The following is a 25,744-nucleotide window of genomic DNA, read 5'->3' on the forward strand; positions in this document are numbered from 1 at the left end:
CTGGATCGTACCTAAAGGCATGATGCTGCTGCCATTGCCGCTGATGCTGTTGCCCCTGCTGCTGCTGCTGATTAACCTAACAACAGTACCAACAACAGTCCGAGCTCTGACTAATTAAGCATGTTTGATAATCCAAGTGATAAAAATAAATATACTGCCGGACTTGGGATCTTGCTGATCTTTAAAGCACACGCCTTTCTTTTAATGCTTTTTGTTTATATGTTCTTTTGCAACGTTTTTTGTATTTGTTTTTCATGATCATCAAGATATTTAAACACTTTTGGCCAATGGCTCTAATTGCAGGTACAAACCGAATCCGAGAGCACATCGCCCGACGAAGTTGAGCTTAACTCTGCAACAGAAATATCCACCGATTCAGAGTTCGACAATGACGAGATCATACGGCAGGCACCAAAAATCTTTATTGACGATACACATCTAAGAAAACCCACAAAAGTTCAGGTAAACAAATAAATATTCAGTTAGGAATTGAAATTTCAAGTTCGTTGTATAGAAAGACATCTACGACATTTAAGGATAAATACATTTCTGATCGACATCGAAAATTGAGTCGATCTCAGAGACTATTAGAGCTAGAGATCCAATATGCTATATGTAAATACGAAAGCAAAATGTATTTTATATTTATGGTAACTTACTCCCTTCGGTTATTAGAAATCCGGGATCGATTGTTAGCCCCTTTGTTTTTTTAACATAGCTGGGAGAATATTAGAGCTAGGTTTAGGCTCTTCTATAACTAATACAAATCAAGAACACTTTACCTTCTTTACTTTCTCCGAAATCTAAAAAAATCACTTTTGGTATATGCACACATTTGAATGCCATCTTAAAGCACAGATAAATTCAAAATGATCGGAAAATTATCTGAAAAGTAATTGAATATTGAATTTTTGGTGTTGTAAGTACGTGTGTAGATGTGTAGATGATTTAAAAGTTGTTCAATAATCAGCAATTTACCCATATATGCCAATACACTGTAAACAACTATATCATTGCCTTCCAGATCAAGTCCAGTGTGATCACAACCAGTGCATCTGGCCTCCATCAGAAGCAGCTGGCGTCGCGCGAAAAGGGCGGTAGTTATTTGCAAAAATACCAGCCGCAGCCAGCGCAGCCACAATTCAAGCCCCTGGTTCAGGTGGATCCAACCCTTCTAATTGGTAGTCAGCGAGTGCCGCTGCAGAATCCACGACCTGGTGACTATCTGCTGAATAAGACGGCCAGCACCGAGGGCATTGCCTCCAAGAAGAGCCTGGAACTAAAAAAGCGCTATCTGCTGGGTGAGCCGGCCAATGGCAACAAGATACAAAAGTCAGGCTCCACCTCGGTCCTGGACTCGCGCATACGCAGCTTTCAGTCTAACATCTCCGAGTGCCAGAAACTTTTGAATCCCAGCAGCGATATCAGTGCGGCTATGCGTAGTTTCCTGGATCGCACCAAGCTGGGCGACAATGCCCAGAATGCCCAAAATGAGCTGATGCGTTCGGCCACCAGCAATGTGATCAACGATCTGCGCGTGGAGCTAAAGATTCAGAAGGCGCCGTCGAGCAACTCCACGGACAACGAGAAGGAGAACGTATTTGTCAACAGCAAGAACGAGCTGAACAAGGGCATGGAGTACACGGATGCGGTCAATGCCACGTTAATGGAGCAGCACAACAAGAAAGGATCACCAACAACGCCGACCAATAACAAAACTGTCATCGAGGTGATTGATCTGGTGACACCCGAGAAGCCGGTGCCGTTCATTGATCTCACAGTGTTGGAGACACCAAAGAAAGCTAGCGATGTCAGCACGGAGCTGGTGGAGGTGCCTGCTCAGATCCCTGACAGCAATAAGTTAAATGAGCTGAAGCAGGAGGTCATCAAACCGGATGTATCCATGGATGTAAAGGAGTGTATACCCGATATACTGGGTGATATCAAAGCAGACAAGGAGGCATCCGGCGTAGTCGACTCAGAGGAGCAACAGTCCCTGCTCTGTCAATCCGACGAGGAAAAGCGCGATTCGCCCGAGAAGACAAACGATCTGGAGCAGGAGCAGTACGAGCAGGACACACTACAAATCCAAGTGCCCAATATACCATGGACCAAGCCCAAGTCTGAGATTATGTCCACTACCGCCAGCAGCGCCACCAGCTGTTCCAGCTCGGGTAGCTCCAGCATCGAAGACATACAGCATTACATTCTGGAGTCTACGACCAGTCCGGACACGCAGACCGCAGGCGGCAAGCACAACGTACCGCGTGTGGAAGTGCACGACAGCAGCGGTGCCCTCATGCAGGTGGACAGCCTAATGATTGTGAATGGCAAGTATATTGGAGATCCAGAGGATGTCAAATTTCTGGACATGCCAGCTGGCGTCATTGTGCCGCCGGCGCCAGCGATAAAGACAAGCGAGCTGGAGGATGAGCCCGAGGTGGAGCCGGTGACGGCTACTCCGGAGCCGGCCGAGTGTACAGTTATTGAGGCTCAAGGCCAGCCACCCCCGCTGCCCGAAATGGGACCACCCAAGTTAAGATTCGACAGCAAAAATGAAAACAAAATCGAAAGCTTGAAGAATCTGCCGTTGATTGTAGAACGGAATTTGGAACACAGCCAGGCGGTAAAGCCAATAACGCTCAATTTGAGCAGCAGCGCGGCCAAGACGCCAGACACGCCAACCACGCCCACGCAGCATGATAGCGACAAAACGCCTACAGGTGATATAAATTCCCGCGGCTCCGACTCGGAAACTGAGCCGACGGGCACCGGTCAGGTGCTAACCGAAACAGAACTCTCCGATTGGACGGCTGATGATTGCATTTCGGAGAATTTTGTGGACATGGAGTTCGTGATCAATTCCAACAAGGGCACCATGAAACGGCGCAAGGAGCGTCGTCGCAGCGCGGCAACCAAGCTGCCAAGCAGCAGCGAGGTGCTCCACGAACTGGCCAAGCAGGCGCCGGTTGCCCAAATGGAGGGCATACTCCATGCCATTGATATTGATGACATTGAGTTCATGGATACCGGCTCCGAGGGCTCCTGCGCCGAGGCCTATTCAGCGACCAACACTGCATTGCTGCATAATCGCGGTTACATGGAGTACATCGAGACGGTGCCCAAGCAGAAGACCAGCGCGGAGAAGACACACCCAAAGCCCGTTGGGCAGAGTAAGCTGCAGTCGGTGGTGACCAAGCGCGATGAGAAGTTGGGCATCGATTACATTGAGCAGGGCGCCTACATAATGCACGACGATGCCAAGACACCGGTTAATGAGGCGCCCCGCCTGCCCAGCAGTTCAGCAATGACGCAATCTCTGACAGACTCCAGCACGCTGAATGAACTGGACGAGGACAGCCTAGGCGGCATGGTCCAATCACAGACTCAACCCACCACAACCACTACGGAGGAAAGCGAGGCGCTTACTGTGGTCACTAGTCCATTGGACACTTCATCGCCGCAAGTTCTTGATCAGTTCGCCTCGCTGCTGGCCGCGGGCAAGGCGGACGCCTCCACGCCAAGTAGTTCCGAGCAGCAACCAAAAACCACACAATCCACAGTCACCACCAACAGTAGTGGCAGCAGCTCCACGCCAGCCGCTGTGCCGGCCAAGGAAACGGATGAGGACATGCAGATCCAATTCGAATATGTGCGTGCGCTGCAGCAGCGCATCTCACAGATCAGCACACAGCGACGCAAGAGCTCCAAGGGTGAGGCGCCCAATCTGCAGCAGCCAACTGTGATAGAAACTACCAATGTGCTGCAGGCGCCAGCAGGAGATGCACAAAGGACAGGCGGCGAGAGCGGCACGGCTGTGAGCATGCGATCCAGGAGCAGCAGCTCGGCGACCAAAGTACCTGAGATACCAACGCTTAATAGCAAGCTGGAGGAGATCAGCAAGGAACGCACCAAGCAAAAGGATCTCATACACGATCTGGTCATGGATAAGCTGCAGTCCAAGAAACAGCTTAACGCCGAGAAGCGTCTGCATCGTAGCCGACAGCGCAGCCTCTTGACCAGCGGATATGCCAGCGGCTCCAGCTTGAGTCCTACGCCCAAACTTGCCGCCGCCAGCAGCTCCATCGATGCCAACTGCAGCAGCCAGGCGCACTACCATGTCTCGACGGCTGCCGAACCGCTGCCTAGCCGGCCAGGCCACCAAACAAATGACATGTTCAAACAGCCGAATCCGCTACAGAAATCCGCAACTGCCACTTATGTTTCGCCCTACCGTACAGCGCAGCCAGTGAAGCGTAGCTCGGACCTCTACAAATCTCGTCCCTTCAGCGAGCACATAGACGCTGAGCAATTGAATCTGCTAGAGCGTCATAAGCTCAACAAGACGGCCTCGTTCAGCTACGGCAAGGTGGATGAATTTACAACGCCCGTTGCGCCAGTGCGTCCGCATCGCAACGGTAATCATGGTCAAAGTCAACGACAAATTGAGCAAGCCGCCGAGGTAAGCATCTCGGCCTCCACGGAAAATCTGCGCAGCGAGGCGAGAGCACGTGCACGTCTAAAGTCCAACACAGAACTAGGCCTGAGCCCCGAGGAGAAGATGCAATTGCTGCGCAAGCGTTTACACTATGACCAGAACAGCGTCATCAAGGCAACGCAGCAGGAGGCACTCTCTGGTGACCTTACAGCCCGTGCTAGAAAAATGAGCGCCTCCAAGAGCGTGAACGATCTGGCCTACATGGTCAGCCACGGCCAACAGCAGCAGCTGTGCTTGGACAACGATGCGGTGCAGCAAGCCAAGGCGGCTGACTTTACCTCGGATCCCAACTTGGCGGCCAGTGCACAAGATAAGCCGCTGAAAGTCAAAACCAGCAAAAGGCATAAGGACCCAGAGCGGCGCAAAAGCCTTATACAATCGCTGTCCAACTTCTTTCACAAGAGCAACACCAACTCGACAACGGTCTCGGCTTCCAGCAGTCCAAAGGAAATGGGCGGCACTGTAGCTGCCAGCCACTCTGAGCATGCAGAGCGTCCGGGCACAAGCAGCAGCGGCACGCCCACGATCTCCGACACAGGCAGCGGCGGTGGTGGCGGCGTCTTCAGTCGCTTCCGCATCTCGCCTAAGTCGAAGGAGAAGTCTAAGGTAAGTCAAATATTTCACATCACATCAAGCTAAATGTGATTAATTGTTGTTCGAGTCCAAAAAAAAATGCATAAAGTAATTGTACTACATTTAAAATCTTGCCGTGACTCATCAATTTGAAGCTTTATAGCTATAAGATCTTGGCTGTTAAATATTGGTGTGCGGTGTACTATTTATGTCCTTCATTTATAAACTAAACTTTTATCAACATTTTGCAGTCTTGCTTTGATCTGAGGAATTTCGGTTTTGGTGTAAGAACATTTTTACATACCTAATACTATCTAGCACCATTGTCATTTATCTCGAAATTATCATTCATCAGTATTTGTTTAACTGTTTGGCATGAGTTATATATGTATTTTAATTTCAGCAACTTTATTATTTTACACACCTATTAACTAATACCCATACTATGTTTGAATTGTTTCGGTCTGTTTAAAGTTGAACGGAGTTCAATTCAGATCGGATTAATTTATGATCTAGTCGACATTTGAGCAATATGTTAAATTTCTCTGAAAGGGTATTCATTCGTTTTCCATTTCCTCACATTTGTTATTTTTGTGTCAACTTATTTTGTAATAATTTATTACATTTCATATTTAATACCTAACGACAATAATTTTGAGCAAAGTTCATTTAAATGGCTTTCTTATTATGCATCATTTTTTATTTTACTTTCTAACTACGCTTGAAAGAATTTTTATTTACATTTTTTCGTTTTCTTTTCACAATTGCAGCTGAAAATATTTAAATCTTAATTTAAGTTTGCCTGATACCCTTTACATTTTATTTGATTTTTTAGTACCTATTTGTTTATTATTTTGGGTTTTACACACATTGCTGTGTAGGCTGAAATAAATATAATTAGTGTTTATTTTTGACTTAGGATTATAATGATCATTATGTTTTATTTTTGTTAAGTTTTTGGTTAATTAAAATCAATTCTAATATTATTCGATTAATTCTTAAGTACTTTTTAAAGGTTTAGTCTTAGTAATGCGGCAGATATTTGGGTCGTTGAAAGTTTTTTATTTTTATAAATATTTAGCTTAAGTTCATGTTGCATGAATTGGTTTTTGGACTTAAGGTGTGGCCCTCTTGGTTACGGTACATATTCCAATTGAGCTCTCCCTGAATACTGAAGCACGCTTTTTTTATAACATAGTTGTTAATAACATCTTGTTTTATAACTGAAAACTGAAAATTGTTTTATTCTTGGAATGTTTCTTTTTCGCCATGGCTGCAAACCCAAAAAATATACAACACACACACACACACTTAATTTTTAACTAAATATATTTCAATGCAACACAAAATTAGGACAAGGATATGATCACAAACAGCGCAACATTGCCAACAAGCACAACAGCAACAATAACACAAACGAAACACTCCCAAGATTACCTCAATACAACGAACAACAGTCGCTACCGAGAGCAAACGAACACCGAATCGTTCTCATCGTCCAGCCCGCAGCTCTATATACACAAGCCCCATCATCTGGCCGCAGCGAATGCCCTGGATGACCAGACTCCGCCACCCATACCGCCTTTGCCACTGAATTATCAAAGATCTGATGGTTTGTTGCTCTCACTTTACGTTTACATTTCCCAACTCCTTGTCTATCTGTCCACGTGATAAGATTTAAGAACGAATAACTATTTATATATATGTATATATCCTATATAGATGAGAGCAACGCTAACGAGACACGAGAGCATAAGAAGCAACGTGCCATATCGAAGGCTTCGCGACAAGCTGAACTCAAGCGATTGCGAATCGCTCAAGAAATACAGCGCGAACAGGAGGAGATCGAGGTGCAATTAAAGGAACTGGAGGCGCGAGGCGTGCTCATTGAGAAGGCCTTGCGGGGCGAGGCGCACAACTATGAAAAGTGAGTGTAGCAGTAAAACCAAAGATTAAAGATTATGTCTACAATAAATACAATTTAAATACAGTTTGGATACAAGTAAGGACAATGACGAGAAGCTTTTAAAGGAACTTTTGGAAATTTGGCGCAATATCACAGCACTGAAGTGAGTATGGATTAATTCATGCAAATACCTGGAAATCGTCTAATAAAGAACATTTTTATATAGAAAACGTGATGAAGAACTGACTATAAGGCAACAGGAATTGCAACTTGAATATCGACATGCGCAGCTAAAAGAGGAGCTTAATTTACGCTTGTCTTGCAATAGTAAGTACCAAGGTATATTTCCAAACTGCATTTAGTTAATACGTGTAAATTGTTTGTAGAACTGGACAAGGGCTCCGCAGATGTGGCCGCTGAGGGTGCAATACTCAATGAGATGCTGGAAATTGTGGCTAAGCGTGCGGCATTACGACCAACTGCCTCACAGGTGGACCTATCTGCAGCGGGAGCTGCCTCAATGGACGCGGGTATTACACTTACCGGGCAATCTCACGAACAGGAAGAATCGAATGCAAGTCTAAAGACACTCGAGCACATTTCCAAGCATACTAAACGAATTTTTAATACACTTACAGATTTGAATTTTAAACTTGCCTTGGGGCTTACTGGCTTACGAGTTCTGGCAAGGATTTTTACGCCTAAATACTTAAGCAGAATGTACCAAAAAGCAAAAACTATATGTAGCATAACACAAAAAAAAAAACGATGCTAAAAAACATGAGCTGTAAGATAAACGAGCAAAATAAACACCGAGTGAACACTTTGGTGGAATAGTTTATAAAAACTTAGGATGGTCACTGAAGATATTTTTTTCAAGAAACGCGCAAAATTATTGTAAAAAAAAAAACAAAAACAAATTCGTAATTAAAGTTTATGTTCAGTTAGTTTCGAGCATATTATACACAAAAATTTTAGTCATTCAATTTGTTGCAGCCCTACAAAACAATTTGATGAACTGTCTGATCTTTGTATGTTGTATTATGTTGTGTAATAAGTTAACTGTGTTACGTAAAAATGTATGTGCAAATTGTTTGTCATTTGTTCAATTATAAATGGTGTATTTGTGTTTACTCAACATTTTAGTCTACTTTTCATTTGTATGAACCATGAACGTCACTTATTTTTGCATGTAATTTTCTGCCCAACTTAAATCAAAGTGAACACAAAGATTTACACACAAATATTTTCTATACATATTTATATTCATATGTATAATACGAGCGTATAAAAAAATATATTGAAGAGCAAAGCAAACATATATTGTATACTACAAATGATTTTAATTATTATGTAATATTATTTATATTCTTTATTCAACATATTTATCGAATTTATTATGTAATTTTTTTGATTTATTTAAAACAATAAAGATTTTATGAATTGTGAGTAACGGACTTTTCATTTAAGCATCACAGTTCTGACCAATGTGGCAACTCTACTATCGTGTGTGCATTCACAATTGATAAATTTATCGATTATTTTCGTGAGGTCATGAAAATCGGAGCGGAGTGTGCAATTCGCTGAAAATACCCATCTCTATTAAGAAACAGAAAAAACCAATAATCCGCGGTTTTGCTATATTTGTTAATAGAAATCAACGCTTAAAATAGCTGTTGTCGTTAGTATAAACTGTAATTTCTCTTAAATTGGACAAAAAATGCTTGAAGAAAGGCTGAGCAAGAATTCTGATGTGCCCGAGGGGTCAATTCCAAAAACAGCAAGCAACTCAAGCACGCAGAATAAAAAACAGACACCCTGTGCGTCTGCGCAGCTATCCGCGGATGCAGAGATGGAGGAGGAACCAGCAGGCCAGCCTGCGGCTTACAGCATGCGTCCAGCATTTGGCGAATCTTTTCCGTTGCCAATTGTAAAAAGCATTATAAACAGCGTTATGGCTGAGAAACTTAAGGGTGAGTGTTTACAAAGCGAAAAGCGTCAAAACAAAGAAGCGTCGCTAAGTAACCCATAAAATTGCAGACAAAATATACGACAAGGACGTTGCCAAAATCTGGTCTCGTGAAATAGCCGACGAAGTGAATCAGCAGATCGCTGCGAGTCCCAAAGTCAAGCGTTATAAGCACGTAGTGCAGGTGATGATGGGCCAAGAGCTGGGCGCCGGTGCCACCTACTTATCTCGCTGCTGTTGGGATTGCGACTGCGACACGTCCGTTACGGAGGTGTTCAGTAATACGAGCCTGTTTTGCGTGTGCACCGTATTCGGAACGTATCAGTACTGAAGCGGAGCTGGGCAACAACTGGAGGCTTCAACAGTAAACTGATAAGCAGTGAGTTTTGTTTTAGTCATTTTTATATGCTAAATGGCCTAATTAGGATTCTTTTTAGTGCAGCTATTTATAAATACCAAAGCTATCAGCTGGACCCATATGCGAAGGTAGTTTCCTAATTATAGTAATCTTTAACCAGTAACATTGGCGCAAGAAAGAGATGGAGATTGCCATTAAGTATAAACACCTTCTGGGTCCTTGCAATTCGGTTACTTGCCATATATATAGATATATCTATCTAAGCGCCTGTATATGTACATATATGTTACTTAGACAATTTAATTTATGACAAACGCACAAACATAAGCGAACAACAATTGTGTGTAGAAAAAGTGAGAATCATTTATAAAAGAAAACAATTGCATTATTTACATTGAAATTGTACAACTTTGCATGTATGTATGTTAGGCAGGCACCGGGAAGCGAACATTGCTCCCAACTTCACTTTCAATGCTGTCCATTCGTTGACCTTCGTTGTGCACCAGTGCCTGCGGCTCATTGTATGCGCACATTGAGCGGATTGAGTATGCGGCCCGACATTACCGCCACGTCTAAGTCACGATCGATGATGAAAAACAGAAACGGATGATTAACAGAGATCTGTATGGGCTTCGTTTGGGCGCCAGAGTTGCCTGAGCAAAAAGGAAATAGTTATTGCACATTTTTAATGCTGCTGCTGCTGCTGCAATCGAAGTTGCAGGTGGGGCTGGCTAACACCTCGATCTCTATCTTTAATGCGTTGCGCTTCAATGCGTCGAGGTGTGCTGCAATGCTGCAATACAGCAGATACTTACGTTTAAGTTGATTGATGGGATGCGTTCGAATATTGACATCAATCGATTGCTCAATGTGTCGCACATAGACGCCTTTCTCGTCAGTCATGGGTCGGAAATCGGCGCGATTCGGCTCGAATATATCACAGCTGCAATAAGAAAGAATTATGCAGAAAGTAAAAGTCCGAGCCCAAATGATCTATAGAAGCTGCCCAGTCTGCTTACATGCCCATCTGCAAAACAACAAGTGAAGCATATGAATAATCTGTTTAAGGATCTTCCCTAGTCGCTTACATTTTGTAGATCGTTGGTCAGGAACATGGTGCCGTGTAGCTTGAAGTCCGGAATGATAGCCTGCACCCAGCGTGGCTTCAGCTGTTTACGCATCAGACGCAGCGTTGGTCCCAGCTTCAGCGATGCGGCGGCAGCCACAATGTCCATGTGGTAATCAGGCAGCAGTATCATCAAATTATACTCTGGTGTGTCCAGCTCGAGCTCCAGCACGCTCATCTTCAGATGCTCGAAATATTTGTAATATAGCACCGCATTGTACACTTTGAAGGTGGTGTGTACCACCTGCTGGCTGCCCAGATAAAACACATGGCTAATCACATCCGTATTGTAGTTCGTTTTGGTCTCCGCCCCCCCTTCGCTGATGTAATGCGGCTCAAAGTCATTGGTGATGTGCGCAAAGGCAGCTGTCGGTGGTATGGGCAGAGGATGGGGTGGTCCATGCGGCGCATGTGGATTGAAGAGCGCCACAAAGAGATTAGCGTCCAGATCCTTATAGCCCAGAACGTGCCGCTTATGGCGGGACCCATTCGATTTGCGAGCATTGCTTGCCGCCGGCGTTGCTGCAGTTGTGGACATTACTTGACGTACGCCGAACGTTGACGTTGTCTTCCTTTGCATGGGCGCTGTCATTTGGCGCGCCATCATGGGCATAACGGCAATGCGTGCGCTGGGCAGATAGCTGGGCTTTGGCGTTATGGGATTGGTGTGCTTGAGCGGCGCCTGCAATTTGCTGGTGGGCAGTCGTGAGACACGGGCCTTTTGTATGCGGAGAAACGGTTCGGCGTCCTCCTCAGCTACAAATGCGGACACCAGTTCTGCTGCCTCATCCTCGCCTGCAACTTCAGCTGTAGGCTCAGCAGTTTCGGCAGAGGTGGCAGTTTCAGGTGCTTCAGTCGTGGTTGTCTCCGCTTCTGTTGTAGTTGTTGTCTCCTCTGTTGTGGTTGTGGTTGTCGGCGTGGTTGTTGGTATGATGGTGGTTACTTCAGTGCTTGTTGTTGTGCTGGGCAGCTCTGTTGTTGTTGTGTCTGTGTCGCTTGGCGTACTGGTCTCAGCCAGCATCTCCTCAGCCGTTGCATTGCTGGCCATTGTGGTATTGGCCATTTCAGCATCCGCTGTGACATTCGCTGGCGTTGAGGAAGCCATATCAACACTCAGATCGTAGCCATAAAACATAAGCACAGTCTCAAAGTCCTTCAGTACAGTTACATTGCTCCTGCTCAAGCTGAGTCCCTTGAGAGGATTATCGGAACCGAAGAAATATGTCTGCAAATAATTGAGTTACAACAAACAATGCCTATCAAAAGAATCCGTTAAGCGGCTATCAATTATAAATTCTATTCATGCCCAAAAAATTCGGCCACTCATTGCCAATTGTTTGGATTGGACTAACAATTGGGGTCAATAAACTTTTGGGAGCTTGTTCAGTCACATTTCGGGCATCGATAGGTTGATTTTGCCTGGGGCACAATTACATATGATATGACATATTGATATCAATACACATATATCTGACCCAGAGCGCTGCGACATGGTATGCTTTGTAATTTGCTTTATCAATCAAGTGTACGTTGGAGGGGGTGTGGGGAAGTGGATTACGGACCCGAAAGTGTGTTTAACGATGCATATAAATTTCGGTTGGGGAAGCTATAAACTAATCGTGGGGAAGGGCTCACCCGCAGTCGTCGGTGTATGTCGCGGTAGCCAACGCGTATGACGTCACGATTGTTGGGCAACTGCAGCACATTGCGCAGCTCTGAGGCGCTCCTGGCCGAGGAGCCCTCATAGAGCGCCACCAGCACGCTGACCAGGGCGGTGGGCGAGAACGCAAAGTTATTCCGATTGAGTATGGAATGGTAGTGGAGCAGCCGATGGGTTAGATCGTTGGTCAGATCGACCATGACCTCGGCTGGTGTCAGCTGCCTGGCCAGCACCTGTGGCAGATGCTCCAGTTCCAGTGGCGTTAACGGCGCTGGTGGCAGCGGTGGATGGGGAAACCCACTGGCGCGAAACTCTTCGTGATCGATATGTATATAGTGGGCGTGGCAGGGCAATAACAGCAGCAAAAGCCCGGCTAAGCCGCATAGCAGGCGTGTGTCAGAGGTCATGATGGGTCTGACCTTGCTCAAATTAATATAAATGCACATTGATAATTGCCTTAACTTTGTTTGGTTTTTTTTTTTTTTTATAATTCCCAACTGCAACTGAAGCATGAAGTCCGTTTAGCAAAAAATGTGGCAAATTCGGTACGTGCTCATGAATTGCATTATTTTCGCCTCTAATTGGAAATGGTTAGCTCGAATTCAAGGTTCTGTAATTTTCCCAACTGTCAATCGTATCGCGTTTCACACATTTTCGCATCCAATTCGCTTTTTTTATTAAATTTTTATTTCAATTTTCGGAGCCGATTGTCCAACTGATTCCCGTGATTGCTGCCGGCAAACTGAAACTTAAATGAAATTGTGGAACGTGCAGCACTTGGCTCGAAAATCAAATCCGATCGATGTGTTCGGCAGCTGTGACGCTTTAGCGTGAGTGTTTCGGAATTACTTGAAGCAGCAGATACATAAGCCATGGCGATTTATAGTCGTTCCCCACTCCAAACGATATCATCTGTTGTAATTCCGCATAGGATGCGCTCGTAGAATCCTAAAGCGACCTGTTTAGCTAAGCTATGCTATGCCAAGGGTACTCAACACTGTGGCAAATCGCGTTAATCGCATCTCCTGACTGCTTTGCCATGTCAATCAAATAGTTAGTACGTTAACTAACCAGCAGGCTTTTTATGGTATACAATATCGCTGATATGGACAAGCAACAGCAAATGCCCGATTAAACGCCTGTCAGTTCATATTTATTTTCCAATTGTCACACGATTATCGCAAGGCATTTGACTAATTGATTTTATGCACTTCACTTCAGTCGCCTAAAGGTTTTCCAGTTGCAGTAAAAATGTCCTGGGGAAAGCACCTCGTCTACGCGTGGATAACTTATTTTGTAGCAATTTGTGGAATCGGTAGATTCTACTTTGACGTCCGGACTGGCAAAGTGATCAAATCGAGCTATTTGTGCTATTATAGTAGACTATTTAATCTGTTTACTCTAAGCACTTTCCCAGCGATGATATATGTATACGCGTTTAACCCTGCTTGGTTTAATACCGAATCCACAATAATATCAGCCTGCATTATGGCATATCCTGTCATTGTATTGATTTCAGTACTAAGCTGCATATTCTGTGTCGAACGCTGGCAGCATAGGATAATCAGGATGATTGAGGAGCTGCTGAAAATGGAGGATTTTAGCATCGGACTAAACTATTGCGTCACAGCAGCAGAGAAGCCATATCTACATCGGATATTTTGGTTAAGATTTATAATTATAATCCCACGAGCGGTTGTGCTTCTTTTACGGATTTTCAACAACAACGTCGAAGTTTACTTTTTGCTTAATTCATTCATAACAAGAGTTATGAGGGGCGGATTATACTTTCTAGTGTTTAATCTCAACTGGAAAATATGCCTAACATTCTTGAACCTACAGCTTTACCTGGAGCATTTATATTGTGTGACTATGCCAATGGCAAGGAGAGTGCAAAAAATACTGGAACTACAACGGATTTACTATAGACTTATCCAGATGACTAACGAGTTATGCATCATTTTCAAATATCCGATGGTTTGCTTCTTGCTTCAACTGATTTGCAATACCTGTTTGAGTGGATACCTATCAATTCGACATGTGTTTGGAAAGCCCTCAAAAACCGACGCTTCTAAAACTGATCCTATAGTTGTAATTCTATGCATCGTTGATGTATTGGAGTTCTACCTCCATGCCAGTATCGCTCATTTGACTGCTAAACTTCATGATAGTACATTTCATATTTTACGGTACCCACACCCAAACTCAGAGCTACTGGAGCGCAGTGTGAGTATCAGAAGCACTTGGGTAAAATTTAAAGTAATTTACAATATTTTAGAATGACTGGTTAGCCCTGCAACTAACATGGCAAAACAAGAATGTCCACATCTTTGGGGTACTAACCATCGATCTGCACTTAGTCTTTGGAGTTATAATCAGCATCATAATTCACATTATATACGTGTTACAGAGCGACTATGCCTACATCGAAATATAAACATAAGATGTGAACTTATCAACTTTTTATTTATATTAAAATTACAATATTCCAACCATCTTAAGATATACTTAAGAAGGGGCAGCATATTAAATCGCAGTTTGTAATTCCTAATTTTACAAAAGCTGGCTTCATATTTTTTACATTATAATAGAACAGTTTACAATGGCATACCGATTCGAGGAGCAAATGAATTCAAAAAATTAAAAATATTTACCATGAGAATCTCTTACAAGCTACTTAAACACATTTAAATATAAACATTTACATGTTGGGGCAAATGTTTTACGTGTGTATGGAATTGACAAAAACTGAATTCATTTAAAACCGCCGTCTGATATGAATTTTCGCCAAGGAATTAATAAGTTGCGACTGTAACGTAAGATGTCTATTTTAATATAAGCAAGTAAGAGGTTCTAGTCGGGAGCTCCCGACTAGGGGATACCCTGAACCCTCTTCTTCCGACAGGCGATAGGTATAAAATGAAAGATACTTGATATAAATATACTATTCTTGAAGCTACATGTCAAGTTTGGTGACTCTAGCTCATATTATTTGCCGAAATCGCTAAAAAAACAGGATTTCGATATCGATTTTTATCGATTAATTGTAAACGGGGTCAGTTATCGAATATCGGAAACAAACTCGATCTGCTCGATCAAGTCACTAGCTCTTATAGGCTATGATATCCTTGCGTTCATACATACGGACGGAAGGATAGACGGACAGACAGACAGACGGACATGGCTAGATCGACTCGGCTATTGATCCTGATCAAGAATTATGATCGGAGATGCTTGCTTCTGCCTGTTACATACATTTGCACAAATACATTATACCCTGTTTACCCAATTTTAATGGGTTCAGGGTATAAAATATGGCAGTTATGTTTGATATATGACTAAAATAAAGCCAGGGCTGAACGACATATTTTTGCAAAGCTGTGGAAACCTTCGAGTTTTTAAGAGTCCAAATACTGACTATTTGAAATATTTTGAGGCGGTAAAACAAGTACATATTAAAGCGGTAGATTATTGTGTCGATTATTCGAATGTCTTATCGACTTTTTTGCTTGCGCCTTCCAAAGCAAACACCTTTTAAGTCGCAGATAAAAAATGCACAAAAAATGACAGCTGTCATTTCCTTTTTGATTTTCCTTTGCCCCGCGTCATTCAAAGGGCTTTTAAATGCGCTTTACTAATTGATTATGCTGTGGCACTAACCTAGAGGCTTATTAGTCGTGGTAAAAATGTCCTCGGGAAAGAACTTGGTCTACGCATGGATAACATATATCTTAGCGTTTTTTGGAATCGCAGGATTCTACTTTGATATCCACACAGGAAGAGTGATTAAGTCGCGTGTCTTGTGCAATTATAGCAGACTATTTTGTCTTCTTATATTGATCAATTTTTCAGCAATGACATATTTGTATTGGCTCAAAATCCCGCCGTTCGTTACTCAATCCAAGCTTATGTCTTTCTTAATAACCGCGAATCCCAGTCTATTGTTGATTACTGTATTGAGCTGTGCTTTCTGTATACAACGCTGGCAACATAGGATATTCAAGATGATTGAAGATCTGCTGAAAATTGAGGAGCTGAGAACCGAATCCAACTATTGCATCACACCATCAGAAAAGTCACGTCTCAAACGGCTTTACAGGATCAGGGTATTTGTACTAATACCAGAAGCTGTTGTATTTCTTACACAGTTGATAATAGGAGAAAGGAGTTTTTTATTTTATTTTGGCATCTTTGTGGTTAGAGCTTTTAAAGATGGATTATATTTCCTGATATTTAATATAGTCTGGCAGATATGCTATATATTCTTGAAACTGCAGCCATACCTGGAGCATTTGTTTTGTGATCCAATGCCAATGTCAAGGAAAGTAACAAAAATTTTAGAAGTACAACGGATTTACTATAAGCTAATTCGCATGGTTAACGAGTTGTGCGTAATTTTTAAATATCCGCTGGCTTGTGGCTTGTTCCAACTGGTTTGCAATACCTGTATGAATGGATATTCAGTGTTTCGACTGCTATTTGGAAAGCCCTTCTCAATATTTAGCTCTACAACGGAATGGCTTATAATATTTGTATTCATCGCTGATGCTCTAGAATTCTACGTCTTTGCCAGCATAGCCAACAAGACAAGTGATCTTCATAGTAGTACATTTTATACTCCACGTTTTCCTTGCCTAAATTCGGATTTATTGGATCGTAATGTATGTTCAACCTTTCTATTTTTGCCATATTTAAGACGACTTGCTTCTTATAGATTGACTGGTTCGCCCTGCAGTTAACATGGCAAATAAAGAACATCAACATCTTTGGCGTAATAAACGTCAATCTTCGTTTGATATTTCTGGTTCTAACAAGCGCCCTTCTTCATATTATATACATGGTGCAGAGTGACTACTATTATTTGGAAATTTAATATAAAATACTTTGATTTAATTTGTAACCACAAATACTTCAATTTGAGTTTATTTTAATAAACCAGATTTAAGGATAAGGATTTGTTCAAACACAGAATATATTCTGATAGATAAAACTGCATTCTGCATTTGTTTATACAATAGATATGGATGGGGGTAGAAAATGGATTGAGAAATGCTTAAGACATTTTAATATTATTAGCCAGTGTCAGTCAGATTGAGATAAGATTGTCCACGTGTCATATGCTTTTAACAAGTCAGTTAATGGCGCTTTCCTAATTGATGAAATGCACTGTAATGCATTCACTTAGAGCCTAACTAGTCGTGGACAAAATGTCCTCGGGAAAGCACTTGGTCTACGCGTGGATAACATATATGTTAGCATTTTGTGGAATCACTGGATTCTACTTTGACATTCGCACGGGCAAATTGATAAAGTCACGTGTACTGTGTTATTATAGTAGACTACTTAGTATATTTATTTTGAGCAGTTTCCCAACGATGATCAATATATATTGGACTAAAGCCCCGACGTTTCTTACTCAATCCAAGCTTACATCCGTCTTAATAGTTGCTTATCCCACTAGCTCGTTGATTACGGTATTGAGCTGTATTTTCTGTGTACAACGCTGGCAAAACAGGATATTCAAGTTGATGGAGGATCTGCTGAAAATGGAGGAGCAAACCATCGAACCTAACTACTCCGTCACACCCTCTCAGCAGACATATCTACGACGGCGTTTCTGGATAAGATTATTGCTACTTATGCCACAAGTTATCGTATTTTTTATACGGATGCTTATCGGACAGAATGGAGTTTTTTTTTATTATAGCGTTCTCGTAGCTAGAGCTTTGAGAGGTGGATTATATTTCCTGCTTTTTAACTTCATCTGGCAAATAAGTTTTACATTCATGAAACTTCAGTTTTACTTAGAGAATTTACTTTTTCGACCTATGCCAATGTCAAGGAAGCAAACAAAATTACTGGAGTTACAGCGGATGTACTATAGACTAATCCACATGATAAACGAGTTGTGCGTTATTTTCAAATATCCGCTGGCTTGTTGTTTGCTCCAACTAATTTGCAACTTATGTTTGAATGGATATACACTTTTTCGACTAATGTTTGGAAAGCCCTTGAAATCGTTCACCCCAAAAACTGATTGGCTTATAATATTTTTAAGCGTCAGCGATGCATTGGAACTCTACGTCCTGGCCAGCATAGCCAACACGGCTGGTGATCTTCATAATAGTACATTTCACATTTTACGCTACCCTTACTTTGGTTTGGATCTATTGGAACGCAGTGTATGTGCATCATTTCAATTTTGTGTTATTATTTTATGATGATTTACCTATTTCAGAATGACTGGCTGGTTCTGCAGCTAATATGGCAAAATAAGAACATCCACATCTTTGGTGTATTAAACATTAATCTACATTTCGTTTTCATATTTATAACTAGCATCTTACTTCACATTATATACATGATACAGAGCGACTACGACTTTTTGTCAATATGAATTCCATTTGAAAACTACTAAAACTTTTCTTTATTGTGTTTATGATACTACATGAAAGCTTACATAATAAACAAGCTGGTATTTCCGGGCCTTGCCCGGCTAAAGTTTTTTGTTTTAAAATTCGGAAAAATCTACTCTATTGGACTCCACGTCTCAGTTATAGTTCACATAGATAAATTAAGTATACACCTATTCGGTTCGATGTCAATGTTAGTTATAACAACCAACAACAAGCAGTCATAAACACTTAAATCGAGTAGGTTGTTTCTATAGCTAGAGAGCCTCCTCGTACAATTTTTAGCATATTAGCGCACCAAAATGACCATTTGTCTAGCATACAGTCCCAAGATCGTTAAGAAGCGCACCAAGCACATCACCAGTTGGATCGATATGCCAAGCTGTCGCACAAATGGCGCAAGACCAAGGATATTGACAAAAAATGCGTCGTCGCTTCAAGGGCCAATATCTGATGCCCAACATCGGTTGCGGTTCCAATAAGCGCACCCGCAACATGCTGCCCACGGGCTTAAAGAAATTCCTCGTACACCATGTGCGAGAGCTGGCCCACGGCGTCACCTCGAAGAAACGCGCCGAGCAGCTCTCCGTCCGTCTGACGAACCCCAACGGTCGTCTGCGTTAAAGGGAGAATGAATAAGCTTCAGTTTGGACTTCGCTTAAACGAGTTTTTTTTAACGTAGTCGGAATACAACAGTTTAGACCTTGCTACCCACTCTAACCCCAACTATATTAAGTAGAAACAAGTAAGAGGCTCCAGTCGGGAAGTCCCGACTAGGGGATACCCTGAACCCTCTTCTTCCAAAACCAAATACAGCTCACGTTACGCGTTCGTTTGCTTTATTAGTAACAAAAATAAATTTAACAAAAAACTAGCTTCCTCAGTAGGGTTCGAACTCGCAACAGACTTTACTACTTGCCGCCGCCTCTACTTATCAGTCACACCAATAATTGAGACTTAATGAGAAAAAAACCGATTAAAATAGCAGCACAGAAAACAATAAAATCGCAATTGCAATGCTGTTGATAGAATTCAAAGAATACGCGAATACTTTGCAATTTTCGCTGGCTTCCAACCAAAGCACGATTTCTTTAATAACTTCTGTGTTTCTTAACCGATCTGGATGAAATGTTCTACAGTAGATCTTATTGTGCAATAGAATGTCTGTTCATTGTCAAGAAGTCAATTGCATTTAAATTAAATATTCTAGAAGCTACATGTTAAGTTTGGTTACTCTAGCTCCTTTAATTTAACAATATGTGATATAGTGTTTCGATGTTGATAGGCTTTTGTTTGTATATGAGGAGCAAAGGAAAACTAATAAATGCCGAGTTTAGTCGATATATCTTGATAAACAAAACAGTTTTTCATACAAGAAACAACTTTTCGACCTAGAAGAAGAGAGACGTACGAAAAGTTTCATGACGATAGCTTTAAAATGGCTAAATCCATTCGGCTGTTGATCCTGATCGAGAATATATATACTTTATCGGGTCGGAGACGCGTTTCACATTTCGAAACAAAATTATAATACCCTCTGCAAGGGTATAAAAAGTACGGCTATGAGATTGAAGTAAATTTGTAAAATTTGTAAGCCGTAGACTGATATAGGAACGGATCGGAGCCCCATATTATATAGTATCAAGATCACACCTCTATATTATGTAGATCTATAGGAAAAATCGTTCGAAAATTAGTTTTTGTATGGAAAAGGTTATTTTAATAGTATATCTTGATCCAAGCTAGTTAACCTTCAGAGGGCCTGTTCTGTTTTGATTTCCTTAGATGACAAGAGCTGTCAGTTTCTATTTATTTATTTAATTCTTTTAAATGCCCCTTGCTAATTGGCTTGATGCACTTCAGTGAATTCACCTTAAGGTTCTCTAGTCGTGGTTGAAATGTCCTCGAGAAAACACGTCGTCTACGCATGGATAACATATATCTTAGCATTTTGTGGAATCGCTGGTTTTTACTTTGATGTCCACACGGGCAGAGTGAAAAAATCGCGTGTCTTGTCTTATTACAGCCGTCTTTTTAGTCTGCTTGTTTTGGGCATCACACCCGTGATGATATATACATATGCGATTAACACGCCGTTGAATCAAACTCAATACAAGCCTATGAATCTCTTGATTGCCACATATCCCTTCGCTATGTTGGCTTCGATCGTAAGTTGTATATTCTGTGTACAGTGCTGGCAGCATAGGATAATCAAGTTAATTGAGGATCTGGTGGAAATGGAGGAGCTTAGCATCAAACCTAACTTTTCCCTCACACCATCTCAGCAGCCATATCTGCGACGACTTTTCTGGATCAAACTATGTCTTGTAATACAACGATTAGTAATATTATTCGTACTTTTATTTATCCAAGACAAAGACATAATATTTTATTTAACCGCTTTACTCTCACGAATCATGAGGTGCGGATTTTTTTTCCTAATCTTTAATTTAATTTGGCAAATTTGCTTTACATTCTTAAGAGTGCAACTCTACCTCGAGCAACTACTTTTTGATAAAATGCCAATGGCAAAGAAAATACAGAAAATACAGGAAGGTCAGCGAATGTATTACAGACTCATCCGTGTGACTAACGAACTATGTACAATTTTCAAGTACCCGCTATTTTTTTACCTGATCTATCTTGTTTATGTTTATGGTTTAAGTGGATACACATTAATTCAAATGCTTTTTGGAAAAAAGTTAAACACATGGCATCGTACCATGAAACTTCTGCTTATTTTTATAACCATTATTGAGGCAATGGAATTCTACATCTTGGTCAATATTGCTCATATGGCTAATAACCTTCATGAGCATACATTTAATATTTTGCGCTATCCTTACCTCAATTCAGATCTTTTGGAAAAAAGTGTGAGTAAACCTCGCCTTTGACGTCTTATATTTTTTATCACTTGACTCTTTTAGAATGATTGGTTTGCCCTCCAGCTAACACGGCAAAATAAGAACATCGATATTTTGGGCGTATTTATCATAAACCATCAATTAGTCTTTCAAATTTTTACTAGCACCTTGCTTCATATTATATACATGGTACAGAGCGACTATCACTATTTGGAAATATAATATGAAATACTTGAGATTGAATTTTATGGAAATACACATAATTCTAATACTACTTTGTAACCACAATTATTCTAATTTAGTATTATTTTAATAGACCAGATTTAAGGATATTAATATTTAATGATAAATATATATAATATATTTTTTATTGATGTTTATTGTATTGGATCAAATTATCATACATTTTTATTACAACACAGTTGGCTTAGGTGATGTTTCGCCAAGTCTGGTTGGGACCTCAGGCTTTATCGTGAACAAACTTCAAATGCGGCTTTTTTGAATACGGCTGCATCGTCACGTAGGTAGCCGGAACACTCTGGGGTGTCTCCTATGTCGTGGTTGGAGGAGGTCCTTGAACGAGCTTCCTGACTACACACCTCCCAGTTAGGTCTCTTGCTACGTTTGCGGTACCGGTTGGCGAATGCTCCGTCTTGGCTGTATATGGTCGCTATTTAGAGGTCTCTGTGCAAGGTAGAATTTCTGACATACCAGTCAGCTCCAGTCATTCGGCGCATGGCCAAATTTTGGAGTGTCTGATTTTCGATTTTTCTGAGTCGCAATGCCCCAAACCTGAATACCGTACCTCCAAGTTGGCGCCACCACGACGTTGTAAACTGCCCGTTTTCAGCGAAGTGGCAATGGGCTGTCGGGGCTTAGCAGCCAGTTGGCCTTGGCCATCTTAAGGCAGCACTGCTTGAGAAGGCCGTCGATGTGCGCCCGAAAGCTATGCCTCTCCAGTACAATTCCAAGGTACTTGACGCTTCTGCAAGAACTGCTGGAGCCTTGCCACACCTCAGTGTGTTGTTGACCGCCTGGCACTTCGAGGGATTGAGCTTGATGTTCCACCTGCGTGCCCAGCTCTCAAGCAAGTGAGAATCAACGCTATAAAAAGGAACGCGCGTATTGGTAGGGCCTTTAGAGTGGTGTGGCATATTCCATCATGGCCTGGTGCTTTAGCCCTGGGAAGGACTTTGACGACGTTAACCACCTGTGGTGACATCTAAAGCGGAGTCTCCAACGCCCGGGAAGTCTCATCGAGCTCTTCCTCTTCCTTCGTCTGTAAGGCAGTATTTTCCATTGTGGCGAAGAAGGCGAACAGCTCTCCAGGGTTGGCGCTTCAGGTTATTGTTTACTGGCCAGAGCGAGTATCCTGAGTCATGGGTATAGTCCATGGTCTCCAACCTTCTGGAGAAGGATGCGTCTTTGAGTCTGCGAAGGTCCTCCTTGAGTTGCCGCTCCGCTCTTCGCCACTCCACCTTACCCCAAGGATGCTGAGGCGTCTGGAAGCTGCGTCTCCACCGCCTCTTGATCCTGAGCAGGTTGGCTGCGGGCAGTCCGTTGCCAGCACTATCCAGCCGCCTGGCCACTGGTGGGGGAGTGGCTTCGGATGCTGCTGCGCGAATCTTTGCGTTAAGCAGCTCAATAGCGTCCTCTACATTAAGTCCAGTGCAGATTTCGGTGTTGAGGTGAATACATTCACTCATCTGTCTCTGGAAGATACCGAGATCAGTGCGCCCGTTGATCAGCCTCGGTAATGCACTGACCACCCTGGCCCTGCTCTCTAGGGTAATTATCAGGGCCTGGTGGTCGCTCGGGAGGTCCCAATCATCAGTGATTGAGAGGAGTTGGTCAGGGATCCCCTGGTATGTGGCGAAGTCTACGCAAGACGGAGTGCCTCCGCTGCCGTACGGGTATCTTGTGGGAGAACCTGTGGCCAGTACCTTCGCTTGACGATGCGCTAGGCTGCTAGCGAGTTGAAGGCCACACGGATTGCTGCTATTTTCGCCCCACAGCCAGTGATGTGCATTCCAGTCGCCTCCCACCGGATATCTGCTCTCAGTCGAGTTGAGTATGACGTTGAAGCCATCAGTGGATTCTTTCACAGTCGAATATTGGTAAACACGATTAGCAATGCTCCATTGCGGGAAGTGAACCAACTTACTCCGGACGAGGTCGGCGCAGACGCCACTAGCTGAGCGATTTTGAGTCTAGTTAACAGGGTACGCCTCGAAGATTCTGGGGAAAGTAGGGCCGCTGGTCCTAGTCCTGACATCTATGGCATTGCACCTCATCCTGGCTTCTTCTCCACTTTCACCACCTGCTTGCACAGCTTCCTGATGGTAAAAACCTCCTTGTTGTTGGCCGCTGGCTGCAAGGTAATGAAGTGAATATTCATGGGCTCTTTTGTGACTTTGCTGCTCGGATTGTGTACGTGGAGAACAGTATGACTCTGACTCCACAGGTCGTCGATGAGCTCTCGGTTGAGTGTGGAGTGGTGGAGGCTTTTGATTACTGTGCGGTAGGGCTTCTCCTCCTGCAGCGGGTATGAGTAGACCTCCATTTTTTGTTCTTCCAGTTTCTGTACGATGGTCTTGTATGTGGGCACATCATTGGCTAGGAGACGCATAGTCCTACCCTGGTTGGATTTGATGGTCAGGCTATCCAGGTCCACTACTTCGGATAGTACGAGCCACACATCGTTGATGTCGTCGATGCTATTTAGGACGATGGTGGGCGGCTTCTTTCCTCCAGTGGGGGTATTGTTGTTGGTATGGGCGACAGCGTTGGGGTGGCTGCCGCCCGTCACCTGCGGGGTCGCTGAGGCAGGCAAGTTGCCTTCTTGTGCTGAGTTTACCTGCTCGGCCTCTGATTCGTAAACCTCCATGTTTTCATCGCTATCGAGTGGTGCCACGAGGGCATATCTATTGGAAGCATGTTTACGAACTTCTGTTTTCGCCGCGCAGCAGGTGGGGACCTACTGTCTAAGACTTTGCGCTTCTCGTTTTTTCCGCCCGTGGTTAAATCAGCCGAGCCACGGCGGAGGCCGCACTAGAGGGTTGGATGTTATCTAGGACGTCAATGTCTTTATTTGCCCTATGCACCAGCATTTGGGCTACTGCCGGGATCTTGGGCATCCATTTAAGGGCAAGAAGCTGAAACTGAAGTACGTATTGCAGACATCAGCTCGGAGCCGCGTTTGGCCTTTTGGGCGCGCACTCGAATTTTGATTTTTAATTTTCTTCCGCGAGAATGGCCGTTCACCTTAAACACAAAAAGAAGAAGAAAAATATAATTATAACAAGCAAGAGGCTCTAGACGGGAGTTTCCGACTAGGGGATATCCTGAACCCTCTTCCACCAACACCAAATGCAGATCGCGCTACGCGCTCTTTTGCTTTAGCAGTAATAAATAAAAAATAAAAGAAAAGAACGATACGATAGGGTTCGAACTCGCAGCAGACCACACCACTTGCCACCGCCTCGCCTCAACATCAACACCAATAATTGAGTCTTATTGAGAAAAAAACGGATTAAAATAGCAGCACAGAAAACAATACAATCGCAATTGCAATGCTGTTGATAGAATTCATAGAAGTCGCGCATGAATGTGTGTGTGTATATGTATACAGAAATTCTTGCAATTCGCGCTTGCTCCCCCAAACTCGTGTCCACGTTTTCTTTCATAACCTCTGTGTTTATGTGTTTGAGATGGGCGAAGAAAAAAGACTGAGAAATGCTTGAGTCAATTTAGTATTAGACAGCAAATGTCAGTTAGATTGAGATAAGATTTCCCTCGTGTCATATACCTTTCACAGGTCAGTTGAAGGCGCTTTGCTAATTGATTAAATGCACTGCATTCATCTACAGGCTTGCTAGTCGTGGTCAAAATGTCCAGGGGAAAGCACTTTGTCTACGCGTGGATAGCATATCTCTTCGCATTTTGTGGAATCACTGTATTTTACTTTGATATCCACACGGGGAAATTGATAAAGTCACGTATACTGTGCTATTATAGTAGACTACTTAGTTTATTTATTTAGAGCAGTTTCCCAACGATGATCAATATATATTGGACTAAAGCCCCGACGTTTCTTACTCAATCCAAGCTTACATCCGTCTTAATAGTTGCTTATCCCACTAGCTCATTGATTACGGTATTGAGCTGTATTTTCTGTGTACAACGCTGGCAACACAGGATATTCAAGTTGATGGAGGATCTGCTGAAAATGGAGGAGCTTACCATCGAACCTAACTACTCCGTCACACCCTCTCAGCAGCCATATCTTCGCCGGCTCTTCTGGTTTAGATCATTGTTAATTGTGCCACAAGTTATCGTATTTTTTATACGGATGCTTATCGGACAGCTTATTATAGC

At 42.8% G+C, this 25,744-nt stretch overlaps 3 protein-coding genes, 1 long non-coding RNA gene and 1 pseudogene across 12 annotated transcripts in view; 3 read left to right on the forward strand and 2 right to left on the reverse strand.

Moving 5' to 3' along the window:
- Mical (Molecule interacting with CasL) overlaps positions 1–8,426 on the forward strand; it is a 51,018-nt gene extending 42,592 nt beyond the window's left edge. For 4 of the 7 annotated variants that reach the window (XM_064694600.1, XM_064694591.1, XM_064694593.1 and 1 more), the window contains 9 exons: positions 304–462; positions 1,025–5,104; positions 5,323–5,355; positions 6,425–6,683; positions 6,794–6,998; positions 7,063–7,140; positions 7,204–7,304; positions 7,364–7,551; positions 7,616–8,426. In XM_064694600.1, coding sequence (XP_064550670.1) covers positions 304–462; positions 1,025–5,104; positions 5,323–5,355; positions 6,425–6,683; positions 6,794–6,998; positions 7,063–7,140; positions 7,204–7,304; positions 7,364–7,551; positions 7,616–7,621 — 5,109 coding nt within the window. In that variant the 3' untranslated portion in view covers positions 7,622–8,426. Of the gene's footprint in view, positions 1–303; positions 463–1,024; positions 5,105–5,322; positions 5,356–6,424; positions 6,684–6,793; positions 6,999–7,062; positions 7,141–7,203; positions 7,305–7,363; positions 7,552–7,615 lie in introns of those variants that run through there. The other 3 variants (XM_064694592.1, XM_064694594.1, XM_064694597.1) reach the window with 2 other exon arrangements.
- Positions 456–937, reverse strand: LOC135436856 (uncharacterized). Its single transcript, XR_010437614.1, has 3 exons — positions 783–937; positions 660–718; positions 456–593 (listed from the first exon to the last, which is right to left on the reverse strand). It is a non-coding gene; the product is annotated as an uncharacterized LOC135436856 (long non-coding RNA).
- Positions 8,427–8,562: 136 nt separating the features above from the next.
- Positions 8,563–9,696, forward strand: LOC135437193 (dynein light chain Tctex-type protein 2B). 2 transcript variants are annotated; one of them, XM_064695066.1, is made up of 3 exons: positions 8,563–8,950; positions 9,018–9,325; positions 9,389–9,696. In XM_064695066.1, the coding sequence occupies exons 1-2, from the start codon at positions 8,698–8,700 to the stop codon at positions 9,275–9,277; spliced, it is 513 nt and encodes a 170-aa protein (XP_064551136.1). In that variant the 5' UTR covers positions 8,563–8,697; the 3' UTR covers positions 9,278–9,325; positions 9,389–9,696. The 2 variants fall into 2 exon arrangements, with proteins under 2 accessions (XP_064551136.1, XP_064551135.1); XM_064695065.1 differs by having other exon boundaries at positions 8,565–8,950; positions 9,384–9,696.
- The window catches only part of Spn85F (Serpin 85F), a 39,979-nt gene continuing 23,877 nt past the window's right edge, over positions 9,643–25,744 (reverse strand). Inside the window, exons 1-5 of one of the 2 annotated variants that reach the window (XM_064695061.1) lie at positions 12,066–12,813; positions 10,393–11,655; positions 10,324–10,331; positions 10,120–10,247; positions 9,643–9,957 (exon numbers count right to left, since the gene is read on the reverse strand). In XM_064695061.1, coding sequence (XP_064551131.1) covers positions 9,821–9,957; positions 10,120–10,247; positions 10,324–10,331; positions 10,393–11,655; positions 12,066–12,602 — 2,073 coding nt within the window. In that variant the 5' untranslated portion in view covers positions 12,603–12,813 and the 3' untranslated portion in view covers positions 9,643–9,820. Of the gene's footprint in view, positions 9,958–10,119; positions 10,332–10,392; positions 11,656–12,065; positions 12,814–25,744 lie in introns of those variants that run through there. The other variant, XM_064695060.1, reaches the window with a different exon arrangement.
- On the forward strand, positions 18,806–19,142 carry LOC135436185 (large ribosomal subunit protein eL32-like; annotated as a pseudogene).

This window comes from Drosophila montana, unplaced genomic scaffold, assembly GCF_035044405.1.
Source record: "Drosophila montana isolate Dmon_TW-CO22-7 unplaced genomic scaffold, ASM3504440v1 contig_3733_1, whole genome shotgun sequence".
NCBI classification, from domain to species: Eukaryota; Metazoa; Arthropoda; class Insecta; order Diptera; family Drosophilidae; genus Drosophila; species Drosophila montana.